General features: G+C 42.6%; 1 protein-coding gene across 1 annotated transcript in view; it reads left to right on the forward strand.

The window, feature by feature from the left end:
- CACHD1 (cache domain containing 1) overlaps nucleotides 1-14,728 on the forward strand; it is a 209,999-nt gene extending 195,271 nt beyond the window's left edge. The window contains exons 23-27 of the mRNA XM_019731624.2: nucleotides 919-1,070; nucleotides 2,851-3,012; nucleotides 4,265-4,342; nucleotides 4,991-5,092; nucleotides 12,696-14,728. Coding sequence (XP_019587183.1) covers nucleotides 919-1,070; nucleotides 2,851-3,012; nucleotides 4,265-4,342; nucleotides 4,991-5,092; nucleotides 12,696-12,934 — 733 coding nt within the window. The 3' untranslated portion in view covers nucleotides 12,935-14,728. The remainder of the gene's footprint in view (nucleotides 1-918; nucleotides 1,071-2,850; nucleotides 3,013-4,264; nucleotides 4,343-4,990; nucleotides 5,093-12,695) is intronic.
- Nucleotides 14,729-15,696: the final 968 nt, after the last annotated feature.

Below are 15,696 nucleotides of genomic sequence, written 5' to 3' on the forward strand. Positions count from 1 at the left end.
ATGTGAAAGTAAATGCATGAGGGGACATGGCATGAAGAAAGAAGGGCCAGGGGCAAGTACTCGTGGGCTTTAGAACCAGAACCCAGGATTCAAGGCTCTATGTATGACACACATTGTAGCTTATCAGTTTTTTCTCAGAAAGCAGATACGCTTGCGTCATGGTAGTTTTTAGAACTGAAAACTACATGTCCCCTGCTCCATCCCCCTCCTCTCTTAGGTGTTTGGGACTAGACATTATGGTAGCTTAAAGGGGTGGGAGCAAGGTGATTTGTTTATTGTAGCTACAGGTTGCCATTTGATTAAAGAGTTAGTGAGTAGAAGGTGCAGTCAGTTCTACTTTTGGTGTATATTTTGGCAAAGGAATGGTAGGGCATCCAATAAATTGAGATGTTAGACAGGAACCTAAAGTCAGTTAAGTTTGAGAAACACTGCATATATTCTCTTGGAGAGTGATAGTGCACTTAACATATTAAATGTTCTAAGAAATTGACAGTAAGAAAATCTGTGTAATTTATCTAGTATTTCCCAAAATCATCTGACCATTTTTTTCGTTCTTTTTTTTAAAGAAATGACCATACACATAGGTGATGGTAGGCCTAAGTCTAACAAAGCGTGGGGCCGTTTGGTCTTTTACAATGGTTTTGAATAATGCTGCACTCATCCATGATATGTGGGTTTCATGGTTTGAGTCACAGAGGGTTTTATTTCTCTCATTTCCAAGTTGTTGAGGGACATAAAGCAGCTATCTCCTGGCAGACTATTGCTATTCTCATTTTATAAGGAAAGGAAACTAAACGCTCAAGGAGTTATAGCTCTAGTAAGTAATGGAACTCTTGGGAGCTGTCTGATGCCCAAGCCCACGGGCTCTGCCCTGCCCGACACTGCTTTCTAGAACACTCAGCATCGTCTTTCTGGCAGGGACTGTTTTGGTGTGCTGGATTGTGAATGGTGCATGGTGGACAGCGATGGAAAGACTCACCTGGACAAATCCTACTGTGCACCCCAGAAAGAATGCTTTGGGGGGATTGTGGGAGCCAAAAGTCCCTACGTTGATGACATGGGAGCAATAGGTATGTTTGTTGGGAACCCATAATAATTTGACTCTTTTTTTTTTTTTTTTAAGTATAAGATTAATCTTTTTTTTTCTTTTTTTAATTTATTTTTTAAATTTATTGGAGTGACAATTGTTATTAAAATTACATAGATTTCAGGTGTACAATTCTGTATTACATCATCTATAAATCCCATTGTGTGTTCACCACCCAGAGTCAGTTCTCCTTCCATCACCATATATTTGATCCCCTTTACCCTCATCTCCCACCCCCCCACCCCCCTTACCCTCTGTTAACCACTAAACTATTGTCTGTATCTATGAAGTTTGACTCTTATTTTCCTGCCTATATACTAGGACAGAAATCTTTTTAAACGATCCCCTCCTCTCCTTCCCTGATTCTTTTGCCAGTAGTTTTTAGTTACAAAACCAATGCAGATAATTACCTTCAAAGCTGGCTAGATATTCCATGCAGAGTGAACAGCTATCTGTCCTGCCAAATTTTGCAAGCCTGGAATTCATTCCCATAAAGCTTGTCCTGAGGACTATCAGGCCTGATTTCCACATGGCTGAACCCTAGAGTTTGTCTGAATGTGAATCCCAGCTGTCGGAAGCACGCGGCCGGTGATGGGCGGAGCAACCACTGCACATCCATTTCCTACTACAACCTTCCCTCACAACCTTTGCAAAGGCAGAAATCTTGTAGTTATAAATCATTATTTAGGGCTTTGGGGTCATCAGAAGCCAGAGCTACCCAGTGCAGCTGGAGTGGCTTAGGGTGGGGGACACGAACACTGTAGGGAAGAATGCCTCTGGGATCAGGCCCTAAGACCTCAAAAATAGTACCTGCGTCCCTCAGTGAGATTTTCTCAGTGTTTTTCCAGACTTAGCACAAATTTCTGACGCATAGCTGGTAGGTGAAGCAAATATTTAAATCTTTAGTTAATAACCTTGATGTTTAGTATCTCCCCACATTAGCCTGTCTGTAGAAGAAAAGCTGTTTTGTGAGGAAGGGTTCTGAGCTCCCATGTTACTACGGAACCAGGTTGGGACATAGTGGATGTGACCTGCCCTAAGAAGCCACTTTCTATGCCCACCGACAGTTTCCTGTCTAAAAAGTGCAAACGAGGCAGCTGGTTAGCTCAGTTGGTTGGAGCGCAATGCTTGTAACACCAGGGTTGCCAGTTGGATCCCCACATGGGCCACTGTGAGCTGCACCCTCTACAACTGGATTGAAACAACTACTTGACTTGGAGCTGATGGGTCCTGGAAAAACACACTTAAAAAAATAAAAGTTTAAAAAAAAAGTGCAAATGGTGTTTTAAAGGGAACCCATAAGCTTTGAAATGTGATCTTTTTAGCACATACTAATTGAACCTAGTGCCATTTATATCAGTGAAATCAGTCACATGACCCCCAGAGAGGTGCACATTGCCCTCACCTCTCTACGAGCTGACTCCTTTTCCTACTTTCCCACACCCCAGGGAGCTCAGCTTTCAGCACCAGACACCACGTATTTACGTGATTTTCATCAGTTACTCATTTCTTTTACCAGAGCTTGCTAACTGTGTTCTTGCTCTGCTGAGCAACCAGCATTTCATTTGAGAATCAGGATTCAACGAAGCCACGCCCCCACATTCTGGCGGATCTTCTTTGAGGAATTCGGAGCTTAAAGCAGCTGTTCTTGTCATCACCAAACCCCTTCCCACTCTCTTCCTTCCCATCTCCACCCCATCCCCACCTCCTACCACACTTGGGAACTCTGTACAAGGCATGTCCGTGTGTTTCTTTTCATGAAGGTGACGAGGTGATCACACTGAACATGATTAAAAGTGCCCCTGTGGGTCCCGTGGCTGGAGGCATCATGGGATGCATCATGGTTCTGGTCCTTGCTGTGTATGCCTACCGCCATCAGATTCACCGCCGCAGCCATCAGCATATGTCTCCTCTTGCCGCCCAAGGTGAGCTCGAAATGAATCCCAAAGCTCCTCCAGGAGGCAGCAGCCCTCCTCACGTTGTTCCAAGGCTGGAAGGACAGTGGCCAGTGGTGTAAGCAAGCCTTTCAAGAATATTAAGAACAGTGCTGCTTTTTCAGCTCCTGTGGAGTAGATTCAGAAGTCCCGAAAGCCTGCTTTCCTCCTTTAGCCCATTTTGATTCCCCAGAAGATCCCCAGCTCTTCCCTCTCCCTACACAGCACTCGCCTGCCTCAGCCTGCCTCTGGAATAGGCCAGCCAGAGGAGCTGGAATGCTGAGTGGGAGGTTTTGTTCTTCACTCACTCAGCTCAGAGGTGTTTGCCTTTGCTGTTCCGAAAAGACTGGCAAACCAAAGATACCCCATGTCACTATTGGCAAGAAAAGGAACCGTTCTATTGGGGCTGGTAACTATATATCGCGAATGAACCCATATTCAAAGGAATAGTCACACCTCTTAAAACAGGAAAGGTAAATGAAGCCAGGTACAAAATGATTACTCTGGAATCATGGCTTCCATACCAAGAGTAAAAGGTGGTATCTGTGTTCCTTTGCAAGGGACAAAACCATTTAATGACTGTCCCCCTCCTTCCCAAAAGCCCCCAGGGATGTGTTAACCTCAGCTTTATGGAGATAAGGGTAACTCATCATTTTTCCTGGAATAGGTCAGGGGCCACTTAGCTTACCTTTGCAGCAGTAAAGACAGGTAGATTTTAGTTTCACCAAGACTGCAATCCTGGTGGGAAGATCATGGGATAATGCTGCCTGATTTAGCAACAGGGCTAATCACAAAGCACTTTCCTCTTTGTAAGACTTGGTTAGACTGAGGGAGACTGCCATCAGTGTTGCCTCATGCCTGACCTTTATCAGATTGTGTAACACCATTTTATCAACACGGCCGAGGTTTTACACCCCCTTCCTTCTGTTTCGTGTACTTTAGTAGAGGATTCAAGATCTGTTAGCCTCTAGACAACTTTTCTCCTCTTCAAAAATCAATTTCAAGTGCCTCTCTTGATTATTTACTTTTTATTCTCGCTCTGATTCCTGCTTCCTCCTCCAAACAAAAGAAAAGAAAAGAAAGAAAAGAAAAAGATCGGACATCAGTTCATTCTTTTCCAAGATAGGATTCATTCTTGATGGAATGCTGTCACCCAGCCATCAAACAAGCACTCTGCAGGATATTAAAGTGGTTGATTTTGTTTGATTAAATAGTCATGTTTCTCTCTTTTTAATGATGGTAGAAATGTCAGTGAGGATGTCCAACCTGGAGAATGACAGAGATGAAAGGGACGACGACAGCCACGAAGACAGAGGCATCAGTGAGTATTCAAGCTGCCTCGCTACAGAATGTGTCAGCAGGAGGCTAATCCAGAATAAATATTCTCTCTTATGTCCTTTTGGCTTGTATTAAAATTTAAGAAGCTTTGACATGATGGGGTTCCCCCCCACCCCCGCCCATTTTCATTAGGCATAAGAATAAGTATTTACTTTGTATTAGAAAATCTCAAAAGATTTCATGATGTTCTTTTTTTTGCATTAAGTGCTTTGGCAAAAATACTTCACCCTTCCCTTTTTTTCTCCTGCTCATTACTATCCAGCATAGGATTTTAGAAAGGGATTCATCAGGTATGCATTTTGTTTTCAATCCCATAACTAATGTGTACAACTTGGGGGGTGGAAGGGGAGTATTTCCTTAACAAAAGGGACTTCCATTAGTGTTGAGATACCTTAGCCTTCAACTACTTAGAGCATATCTTCTTGATGCGTGTTGGAGATATGTAATTAGGGACCTCGCCCTTCCCCAGTTCTAAAACCAACTCCTCTAATCCTCAGAATTTTTAAAAATCTTACCTATTCTAGCTCTCCACAGAATAACCCCCCAAGTGTGAATGAGTCATTGCAGAAAATTTAATTGCTACAATGAAGATACTGGCATAAGAGTGACTAACCATCCTTGCCTTCCACAGTCAGCAATACTCGATTCATAGCTGCAGTCATCGAACGACACGCACACAGTCCAGAAAGGAGGCGTCGCTACTGGGGTCGGTCGGGAACAGAAAGTGATCACGGTAAGGTCTAGCCTCCCGTATGTGAGAACCTGAGAAACCTGGCAGACTCCTGTGGGCCGGTGCTCACACCCATCCCGCTCTTTCTTTCCTGTCCTGTGCTCAAGTGAATTATTTTGGCATAGTTTTCCAAAAGGACACATTCCAACATGACACTTTTATAAGAGCCCAGGGTAGCTTTGCATATGTCTCAGCACTCCTGGGCTTACGTGAGATGACCTCTGGGCACACAGATTGCTTCCTAGGTTTTCTCCATGAATACGAATTCAGATTGTCTAAATGGAACCTGCTTACTGCCCCACTTGATTCTCAGGAAATTGGCATCCTCCTAGGTCCTGCTATCCCATGTGGTTAGTTGGCAAATACCAGCGTCATCAAGGACTCTGCCAGTCATATACTTTTAGGACATGGCAAGAGTCCACACTGGCCTCTGGCATTTTCCACTCTGACCTCTAGCCATGCCTGTGAGGCTCAGGGAAAGCTTCATTAAAGAGACAACATTTGCACTGGGCCTTGAAGGATGTTTAAAGAAAAGATAATGGGGTGGCCAGTTAGCTTGGTTGGTTAGAGCGAAGTGCTAATAACACCAAGGTTTCTGATTCCATCCCTGCATGGGCCACTGTGAGCTGTGCCCTCCTTAAAAAAAAAAAAAAAAAAAAAAAAAATTGGGGCAAAGGGACTAGTGTGTACAAAGTCGTGGAGTTGTATAAAGTGCCTGTAAGATGCTCAGGAGGGCTTACGGCTGAATTGTGAAGAGATGCCGAGTGCCAAGTGAGCTACGAATTAAAAGCCCACATGCTGTGCCAAAGACTTGGCCACTACATAGCTTCTCACTTTCCCAATGTCCATATGGCTTGCTGTCACAGAGTACAGCAGATGTATTGTGCTCTCTAAGTATCACTGCCACAGTTCCACAAAAATATAATAGGAGTGGTAAGACTTTTCCTAAAATTGTAAATTCTGTTTATTTTTCATATAACTATTTAATTCTCCAGAAATCTTTATTTTCTTCCCAGAATCAGGGTTTTTTAAATTTATAAATAATGCATTTTTGCCTTTTGACTCTGCTTTCTTCACATCTACCCTGAAAAGACAAAAAATAAATAAAAAAGCAAAAAAACATGTCTTCAGAGTGCTCCCACACCTGTGCTGAAAAATGCAGGAGTAGAAACAACCAATGTGGCCTTTTACACGACAGCCAGGTATTCAGACTCCCTTTGGAAAACAGGAGAAGCTAAAGCTCTGATTTGTAAATTAGAGAGTTAATTTGGTCTTTGAATGACATTGTTCCCGCCAACTAAATAGAAACTTTGGGTTTCTATGGAGAGTCAAAGCAGAACTTAAATTTTTCAATTTCTTTGACTTTCTGCCTTTTTTCCCTAAAAACCTTTGAACATTCATAAATGCATTCTGCCAGGCAGTTCTGTGCCTCTTCTCCTTTGAATAACAAAACAGGTTTGAGGCTACTAAAGTTCAACAGACATAATTTCTTATTCAGCAGAAATACTGAGTCCTTTCTCTCTCTCTCTCTCTCTCTCTCTCTCTCTCTCTCTCTTTCTCTCTCTCTCTCTCTCTCCCTCTCCCTTCCCTTACATGCCCTGCCTCCCCCCCACACACACACACACACAGAAATTGCTTCAATACAAAATTGGAATTCTGAGTGACGTTGATGATGGTCCATTAGCTCTCTCATTGTCTTAGTAAAATGGCATATGAAGCAACAGCTTAGATAAAAGGAACAGTGCAGTGTCAGTATCTGAAAGCCAAGGAGTCTAGCTAAGGGCTTGCTTTCTTTCATTTTTCACAATAATTGGATCCCTGTTATCCCCAAGGAGTGAAAAGTAGTTTTTCGCGCAGACAGAATGCAACACTAAAAGGAGTGGAAAACATTGACATTCCACATAATTCCAAATGCACCACAAAAATCAATAGCATTTAACTATATGTTGTCATATCCCTGAACCCAGGTGATGGGTCATTAAATTGGTGGCATCAAGTTAATGTCCCTGTAATGCCTGGAGGATAAACCTCATGTACACATTAAAACAAGGATCTAATCTAATTGTTCTGTCAGCAGCTTCTCACTCATCTGTGTATTCTCCTATTTGGTTACTGCTTCAGTGTCTGCTATTCACTAGGCACAGGGGAGGGTTGGAGAATGGGAGACATCATTTCTGCGAGGCCGTGTGGTGGAGAAGAGCTTATAGGATACAGTCCAGCAGAGCTTCCTTGGAAACCCGCCTTTCCCCTTCTTTATAAGTTGTGAGACCTTAGCAAAATTACTTTGGACCTCAGTTTCCTAATTATTAAAACAGGATTAGAAATTCCTGCCCGGTAAAGTTGTGAGGATTCAATGAAATAATGTGTGGCAAGCATGAGCTCAGAGCTGACCTCCCCACCTGCATACCCACTCTGCCCTCGAGGAATTCACAGTCTAGGAGGAAGCGTAAATGAATGCATATATTCATAAAACTGATAAAAGGCTGAATATGACAGCTTCCTTAAAGACGTGGAACAAAGAAGAAGATGAGGAGATAGTCCTCTTTTATCTGCAGGTAAATTGTGGACGACCCCAGGGGGAAATTGGCTTCAGTGCTGTACCTTGAACTGGTAGGACTGTAGCACCCTGATTTGCTACCCAGCGAGGGTAATTTCCATGAGAGTCCTTGGGCCCGATATACAACAGGAAACGCAAAAGAATAAAATAGATAAGCATGTAAGTACTGAACAGGCTAGACTTTCGTGGTATGTTCAAATTTGTGACGTTCTTAGAATTAACACTAAATGTTACCAGGCTAAACTTGGAAACTTTCAGGCTGCATTTTTTATTTAGAACTATTTCATGTGGCCAACAGTTTTGTGTTTCAAAGGAATCTAAGTTTAATTTTTGTATCTTAAGAAAAACTCTACTCAAAGTAAGAGTAGTTTTTGAAAAGTAGAATTACCTGTGTCAATATTCTGAGACTACTTAGAATGATTGTTTTCAACACTAATAACTGTTATTGTCACAAGTGGAGGTTAAAAACAGTTACTACCTATAATTTTAATTATATACCCACTTTGCCTATTATTTGTCTTTAAAATATCATGTTCTGCCTTATCATCTACCTGTTTATTTTCAAGTTAAAAACCACCAATATATATGTGTTCCTTGTGAATCGATGTTTTGCTTACCATCTCATTAGAAAACTTATGCATATGTATATTAAACAATATGTTTTCTTTGTAAAAGGGAAATGTACCCCTAGTGAAGCAAATTCAAAAAGAATTCAAAAGGCAAATGCTGAACCTTAGGAATCTGGTCAAAAACTACCTAGCACAACCAGAGACCATTTTCTAGAGGTGCAGATTTTGTCCTGCAGTTACTGTCTGTGACCACAGGGTGGTGAGTGAGTCCCCAAAGGGACCTAACATCCTTAACCATCAGGAGAGGTTTCTTAGGAACCATCAGCTAAATATATAAGCCGAATACCAAAGAACAAAAGCCTAATCTGGGCTCTTCTATTCTTAATGGACACCTGACCTCCTTCCTGAAGACTATTTCTTGCTTGAGATCGTCTTTGCACAGATTTTTCCGCATATTCCTTTGGACAGTAACGAAATTTTTCCTTTGGCAGTGTTTGTAAATATCCTTTGTGTTTCAACTAATGCTTCCTCCACCGTGAGTCACCGACTAAGTCTGTCTTATTCATCACGGTTCCCAGTACTCACCAGAATTGCCTCACACTGAGTAAACATTCAATTAATTTGTTAAGTGGGGGTTTTGTGTTGGGCTCTCTCCTGCTTCTCCACAACTACCTATTCCCTCCCTCCAGATTTTCATCAATTACTGAGATAGGGGCAAGCCCGAGTGAGTTATAGAGGGGGTTGAACAAATTAAGCAGAATGGCCCCAGAGTGAGGGGTTCACTATGGATGGACTTCTGCTGAGGTTCTCATCAGAAAGCATCAGGGGAAAGGGAGGAGGGTGCCATGAAGTTGCCTCAGGGACAGCTGCACCATTACCACCTCTGTGGGGCTGTGACCAGTCAGGCTCAGAGTATCCCTGGACCCTAAGTCAGAATCCCTGGACAGGGCTCAGTGAATTCTAGAATGTCTTCATTATTATAAAGACTGGTGAATGTCACCACAGATAACAAAAAAAATTATTTAATGCCTTTGCTTTGGGAACGTGGTATGTCATTTTTTTTTTTAACTAAGTGCCTGCGCTGTGTGAGCCATCGTGTTGAATATTAGGAGTATAAAGATAAGTAAGTCCTTGCGCTTTAGGAAAGGGTTTGCTGATAGACAGGACAGCCCTATGTTTTATTACAATTTAGTAAAATCTAAGGTAGAGATGTGCACAGAATGGCATTTAAACTCTCAGAAGGGGTACCGGACCCCATGTGGATTGGCTGGGGGGACTGGGGGTTTGGGAATTCTTCCCAGGAAAGACCTTGAAACAGAAGCATGAAGCACAATAGCAAGATGAGGGAAGGTGGGAAGGTGAGCCAGGCAGAAGGACCTCCATGAATTTTATATCATGGATGTGAAAATGAATTACCAGTTTCTGTGGGTGCATATCAATGGGCAGAGACAGGAGGCGATCCGGGAGTATTTGGAGGCAAGATGAAGACAGCCTAGTACTGAAGCTTGGCCGAAAATAATCAACACAGGCACTGGGGTTTGGCTAAAAGCACGTTTTCCACTTTAGTCCCTTATATGTAGAGCATACGGTGGTTTAAGCAGACATAGCACTTTGTAACTGAGGTTAAGAACCTACCATCCAGTATTCCATTCTAAGATTTAGCACTGCCAAAGCCACAAAGCTGAGAAACTCGTTCTGGCTCCCGACCTCTTAATCTTGAGTGAAGGCATCACAAGTTCCCCAGCCTCTGAACCTAGAAATCTTGACCTTCCCCGAGGATGTTACCTCCTCTGCCATCTGCACCAGGCAAATCCATTTAGTCGCCAAATCCAGCCTCCTCTGCTCTTGAACAGCCTCTTAAAGCCAGTGGCTGCTCACCTTAAACACTGTTACTGTCCCTCTTCAGGTCCTCGTTGTCCCCTGGGGCTGATGCTCCAGCCACCTGTCCTCTGAGCATCTGACTCCCCTTTCCTCCTGTCCAGCCCCCTCATTGCCATAAGGGACCACCTTAAAGCACAGGTTGTGTCGTTGCCATCCTCCCTCCCTCCCGTTACTAAGTCCGAACTCCTAGCTTCAACCAGCCTTGCCGATGTGGTCTTAGCCTGCCTGTCCAGCCACGTCTCCCACGTCTGTCTGCCTGCCTCCCACACACCAAGTTTTCACCATTCCCCAAATCCACTAGAGCCTTTGAGGCTACTGTGTCTTTGCATATACTCATCTCCCTTCCCGCAGCACCTTTCCTCCAGTGCTTTCTTTCCCTAATGAACGCCGTGAGGGCCACCTTAAGAGTCATCACCTCAAGTCTCCTAAAGCCAAGTTAGTCCGCTTTGGTATTCTTTTTGGGGAGGCCTCTGTTTTAGCACCTGTGTCTTGACTGGGCTTATCGAGAGCTGGGGCCTCCCCTCACCCCTTTTTCTGTTGAACCCCTAGCCTGGTACCTGGTACCCAGAAGGTACTCACTAATGACATCACCTACATCAGTGAATTCTCCCTCTTTTGCCCTGACGTCTCATGAGATCTCCACATTTGTGACCCACAGACTCTCAAAATCAATGTGTACAAACACAAAATTCATTTTCTTCCCTGAGACTTGGGATCTCTGAGTCTCCCTGTCTTACCCTGACTCAGAGTCACAGTTCCCTTTAACCACCCAACTCCCACAGCCGCCCACATCTAATTGCTTACCAACTTCTATTATTTCCTCCCCTGAGATATCTTTTAAATCAGTCCAGTCCCCTACCCCTAGTTTTAATTCTTCGTCTCTCATCTGGGCTATTGCAATAACCTTCTAACTTCCCCCTCTCTCTTTTTTTATTCATCTTCCAAACTGCCACAAGAACTCCCTTTTTAAAACAAAGAAAGGATCATGCCATTTGTGGGGGGGTCTCAGAATCTTGTATTGTCCGTTCATTCTCTAAGCTTTGGCGTGGCCCTTAAGATCTACCCTATTCTCCAGCTACGTGCTAGCACTCATCCTAGCCACATGCTACAGGAATGACCTTAGGTTTCTACACCTCTAGCTGTGCTCATCTGTTCTTTTACTCATATCCACTTATGAACCTCCGACTCATCCATTTAAGCCCAACTAAAATAGGAGTTCTTCTGTGAAACTTGCTCATTCGCCCAGCCAGAAGTAGTGACTCCCTGTTCTGGATTTCAGTGAGACCTCAATTATCGCCCTTACCTTTTATTTATCTGCATTACAGTAAGCCTAGCTGCACGAGTATCTGTCTCGTACTTGGTTGTGAAATCCTTAAGGAAAAGAGACCCTCGTATTCGTGTTTCATAGTCTCCCCCTCCAGCCCCATACTGGTCTTCAATAAATGAATAATTGAATGGAGCTATGTTTACACCTGTTTTATTTCTCAAGCACTACCTTTTGAGCTCCTTGTGCAGGGACCAGGTTTTCGTCTTGGAGTTTCCTGCAATCCCCAGCATGGTGTCTTGTGCATAGCAGTTGCCCAGTAAATATTTGTTGTGTTGGGCCGACTTAAATAATTCTGTCATTTGAGAAATGTTTCATTGAGGACAGAAAATTGCCCTTCTCATTTTTGTATCGAGCGTACATTTTTCACCCCCCAACTATTCCTGCTTGGCTGTATGCAAGCATATCAATTTTGCAGCCATAAGTGTGACTAGCACTACCCACGGGTGAGTGCTGACTGATGCTAACTGTAGATGCAGCGGAAATATTAATGAGCTGTCACTTCTCAAAAATTTTAAAGGGGATTTTTGCAATATTTAAAACATGCCATGGTTCTTGGAATGGAATCCTTTGATCAGCAAGGGCATTTTCTTTTGAAACATGTATTACTTAGAATACCAGAAGAAATTAATCTTTAAGTACAGTGAGCCAACTCACACAGAGAATAGTTGATTCCTTTGCTAGTTGCTATGGGTGTGATGTGGCGTTAGTGTTTCATTACTGGAACGTTAGGCAAGTTCATTAACCTGTCTGATCGTCGTTTTCCTCACCTGTAAAATGGATATTAAAATACACGCCTTGTTGGTATGCAGGAATTACATAACATCAGTGCCTGCCGTGGTGGAGCCTGTGTACAGATAATAGGGGCTGCTGTTTTCCTTCTCACTGTGGCATCATATTCAGGCAATTTGAAGCTCAGGATAGTTCCCCAAATGCCACTGGTGGTTACCTATGGCTCAGCTGGGATGTGAGCTCATTTTCGGTTTTGTTTTGTTGGTTTGGGGAAAGGGTTCCTGTATATATATATTTTTTTGTTATCATACGTTGTCAGTTGTCTACAATGATTAGTTATTTCTTGTGTAATTGTTTTAAGAAAGACACAGTCAACAAAAGATCTCTTTAAAAATAAGCCACTTCACCGTCCGCTGACAGCCTGCAAGCGTTTGCACCTTAGAGCACAAAGGTAGAAACACCAGTGCCCTAGAAATCTTAAGTGACGTCTCCTCCCCTCAGCGTGAAGCTCTCAGCTGCTTATTTGTTTTGTTCGTTTTCTAGGCTACAGTACCATGAGCCCCCAGGAAGACAGTGAAAACCCTCCGTGCAACAATGACCCCCTGTCAGCTGGGGTCGATGTGGGGAACCATGACGAGGACTTGGACCTGGACGCCCCGCCCCAGACCGCGGCCCTCCTCAGTAACAAGTTCCACCACTACCGCCTGCACCACCCCACGCTCCATCACAGCCACCACTTACAGGCGGCCGTGACGGTCCACACCGTGGATGCTGAGTGCTAACAGTCCCCTCACCTCGGGGAGAAGACGGGATCTGGGAGCTACAGAACGTTCTGGAGGGGAAAAGAGCCAGCCTACAACCCACAGCAAGAAACCCCTTGTGTTCAGGCTGTGTCCCGAGTGGTTGAACTCATTTCCTGCCTGTTCACATGTTTTGACAACAAGAGAAACAACAACACAATCCCACTTGGGAAGGTGCGAGGCTGGTTCTGGAATGGAGGGGAAATTAGCCTGATTAATGAACCTGCCATCCTCCTAACGGAATGGAACAGAAGGCAAACCTCCAAACATAGAGACGAAACATCGCGAACCTTCGTTGAGCTGAGCCAGAGGAATGTTGCGAGGAGCCAGAAACGTTCGGCTCTCCTTAACTGGAAGAGAGAAAAATGTGCTCAACGGGAGAAGGGGGATGTGGCACAGCCCAATAGAAACGTGTGCTTTGGAGATTTCACTTGGTTTCTGAGCGGTACCTCGCTACCACCATTGCTGTATGGACGCATAGTAAGCTCTAAAGGAGGCATCTCAAAATTTCTAAGAAAAGGATTATTTTTCTACTATTTATTGAACTTTCAAACATTCTCAAACTTTGGGGGAAAGAAAAGGAAACACGTGAGAAATGTTTCAGCAATTATCCCTAGCTGTTTTGTGTGTGATGAAGTGGTTCTTTGACTAAGGAGTTCTATTTGTTATTTAACTGGTATTACCCCACTGCCCCACTCCACAAAAATGGGAAAATGAAGAAATCTTTCTCTCTGACTTGTTTACATACATTTTCTTTAGACCATCATTTCACGGAAACACGTCTTTATTTGTAACGCAGTATTCTTTCTCTGTGTTTGACAGAGGCGGGGAGGGGCAGAGAAATCTAAGAAGATTTTAAAGAAATTTTATGTTTCTTTTTCACACATTTCCACTCCCCATGCAATACTTTTCTTAGGTTTCTACGAAACCTAATGTTACAACCCCAGCCTTCCAGCTAACAGAGGGTTGTATTTATTCTCCTTGTTTCAGAGACTATCAATTTTTAAATGTCCCATTTTGATTCTGAGATGATTGCATAGAAGTTTTTAAAATTTGAAATTTTGATTGTATATTAAAGATTTCTTTTGAAATCGTAGTTCAAAGCTGCTGACAGTTACCCAAGAAGTTATCCACCAAACTGCTTTGTGATGTATACGGAGAATAATCAAATCTGGCTGATGTAACATGGGGCATTGTAATTTTAAAGTAGTGTTCTAATTACAGTGATGTATTTTAGATTCACATTTTGTGATTCCGATATGTTATAAAGACATTCTTGCACCGTGTGTGTGGTAAATCTCCATTTATATGTAGTGGGAAAAAATTCACTGAATAATGTTTTAATGATAGGGTATTATGATATAATGTAAAAAAACAATTGGTTCTTCAGCAGTACAGGAAGTAAACTATGTGTGCTATCAGGAAACCCCTTCGTACTGTGTATAAAATTGCAGTCTAGTGGAATAAACTGTATGAACGGACAGTTTTAGTGGTTGTAGTGATTTGTTAATGTACCACGTCTTGTGCCTCAAGGCAAATTGCATTCACTTTGTAACCTAGCAGATCCGTTGCCAAATTGAAAGTAGGCCTCCTTTCAAGGCTGTAGTCAACTTCAGGAGCTTCCCAACCATCCTGAATATGCAAAGAAATTTAAGAATGTAATGGGACAAAATTAAAAGCAAATATTTCAAAATGTGTGGAATGTAGCTCCCCTTCCTCAGCATCTAAATTTGTGTAATTAATAATGAATAAACGGTATTCTCTAACTGCTGGAAAGAATGGATGACTTTCCTGTCTTCCCAGAAAATTAAACCTCTCCATGGGATACTGGGTTGTTGTTTTTTTTGTTGTTGTTCCAAAGTTGAGAACCTTTGTGTTATGACACTAGCTTCTTGATCGGGGTTGGGGGGTGGGCTTTGTGTTTTCAAGAAAAGAATCACAAAATTTAGCGCTTAAAAATAAAGTCTGTTACCGCATACTCAAATATAATAACAGAAATGCATTTGTGTCTTTTGTGATAAGTATCTCCCTTATCCTGAACTTTAGGGGAAAACGATTGACTATCTGAATAAGAAAACATAAGTGTGTGTTGTATATTTCCTATAGAGTAGGACATACAGGTTTGTGAAGTTTGGGTTCAAGTTTTGATCTTCTAAGTTCCCTTTTGTCTTCGTTTGTAAGCCTTGCATATAATGTTGTTTAAACATTTGTTGTTCATGTTCTTGCTATTTAAAAGGAAAAATGTATTTTTGGAAATTTTTTTATCATGATGACCGGCCAGTATTGTTGCCTTTTGCCTCAGCAATACCACAGCTTTGTTAAACATGAGTCTCCCCTAAACTCCTGAAGGGAGGTCCTACCCATGCCTTCTCAGTCACTAAGGCCTCTTAATGCCGACAACCAACATTGCTTTTCAGTGCTGACAAGCACCAAGAGCTAAGGGTGTCACCGGTCGTTCTATATAACTAGAAAAGAGAATTTACTATTTGTGGTCCAAAAAAAAAAGGGTGCAGACCCATACCAGTTCTCGTGGTATTATATTTATCTGCTTTTCAGATAGGTTTATTTTAGAAATTTTGGAAAGTGTAGTTTTCCTTCCTCTACTTCTTGATTTAATTTGAATGCTCAACTAAACCTCATTAATATTTTTATTTGCAAAACTCTGTCAAATTTACTCAGGTATATTTTGCATGTCAGAGTGACTGGTACGTGGAAAGAAATCCTGGAAGGTTACTTAAGCTTGT

The sequence above is a fragment of the Rhinolophus sinicus genome, linkage group LG06, assembly GCF_036562045.2.
Source record: "Rhinolophus sinicus isolate RSC01 linkage group LG06, ASM3656204v1, whole genome shotgun sequence".
NCBI lineage: Eukaryota > Metazoa > Chordata > Mammalia > Chiroptera > Rhinolophidae > Rhinolophus > Rhinolophus sinicus.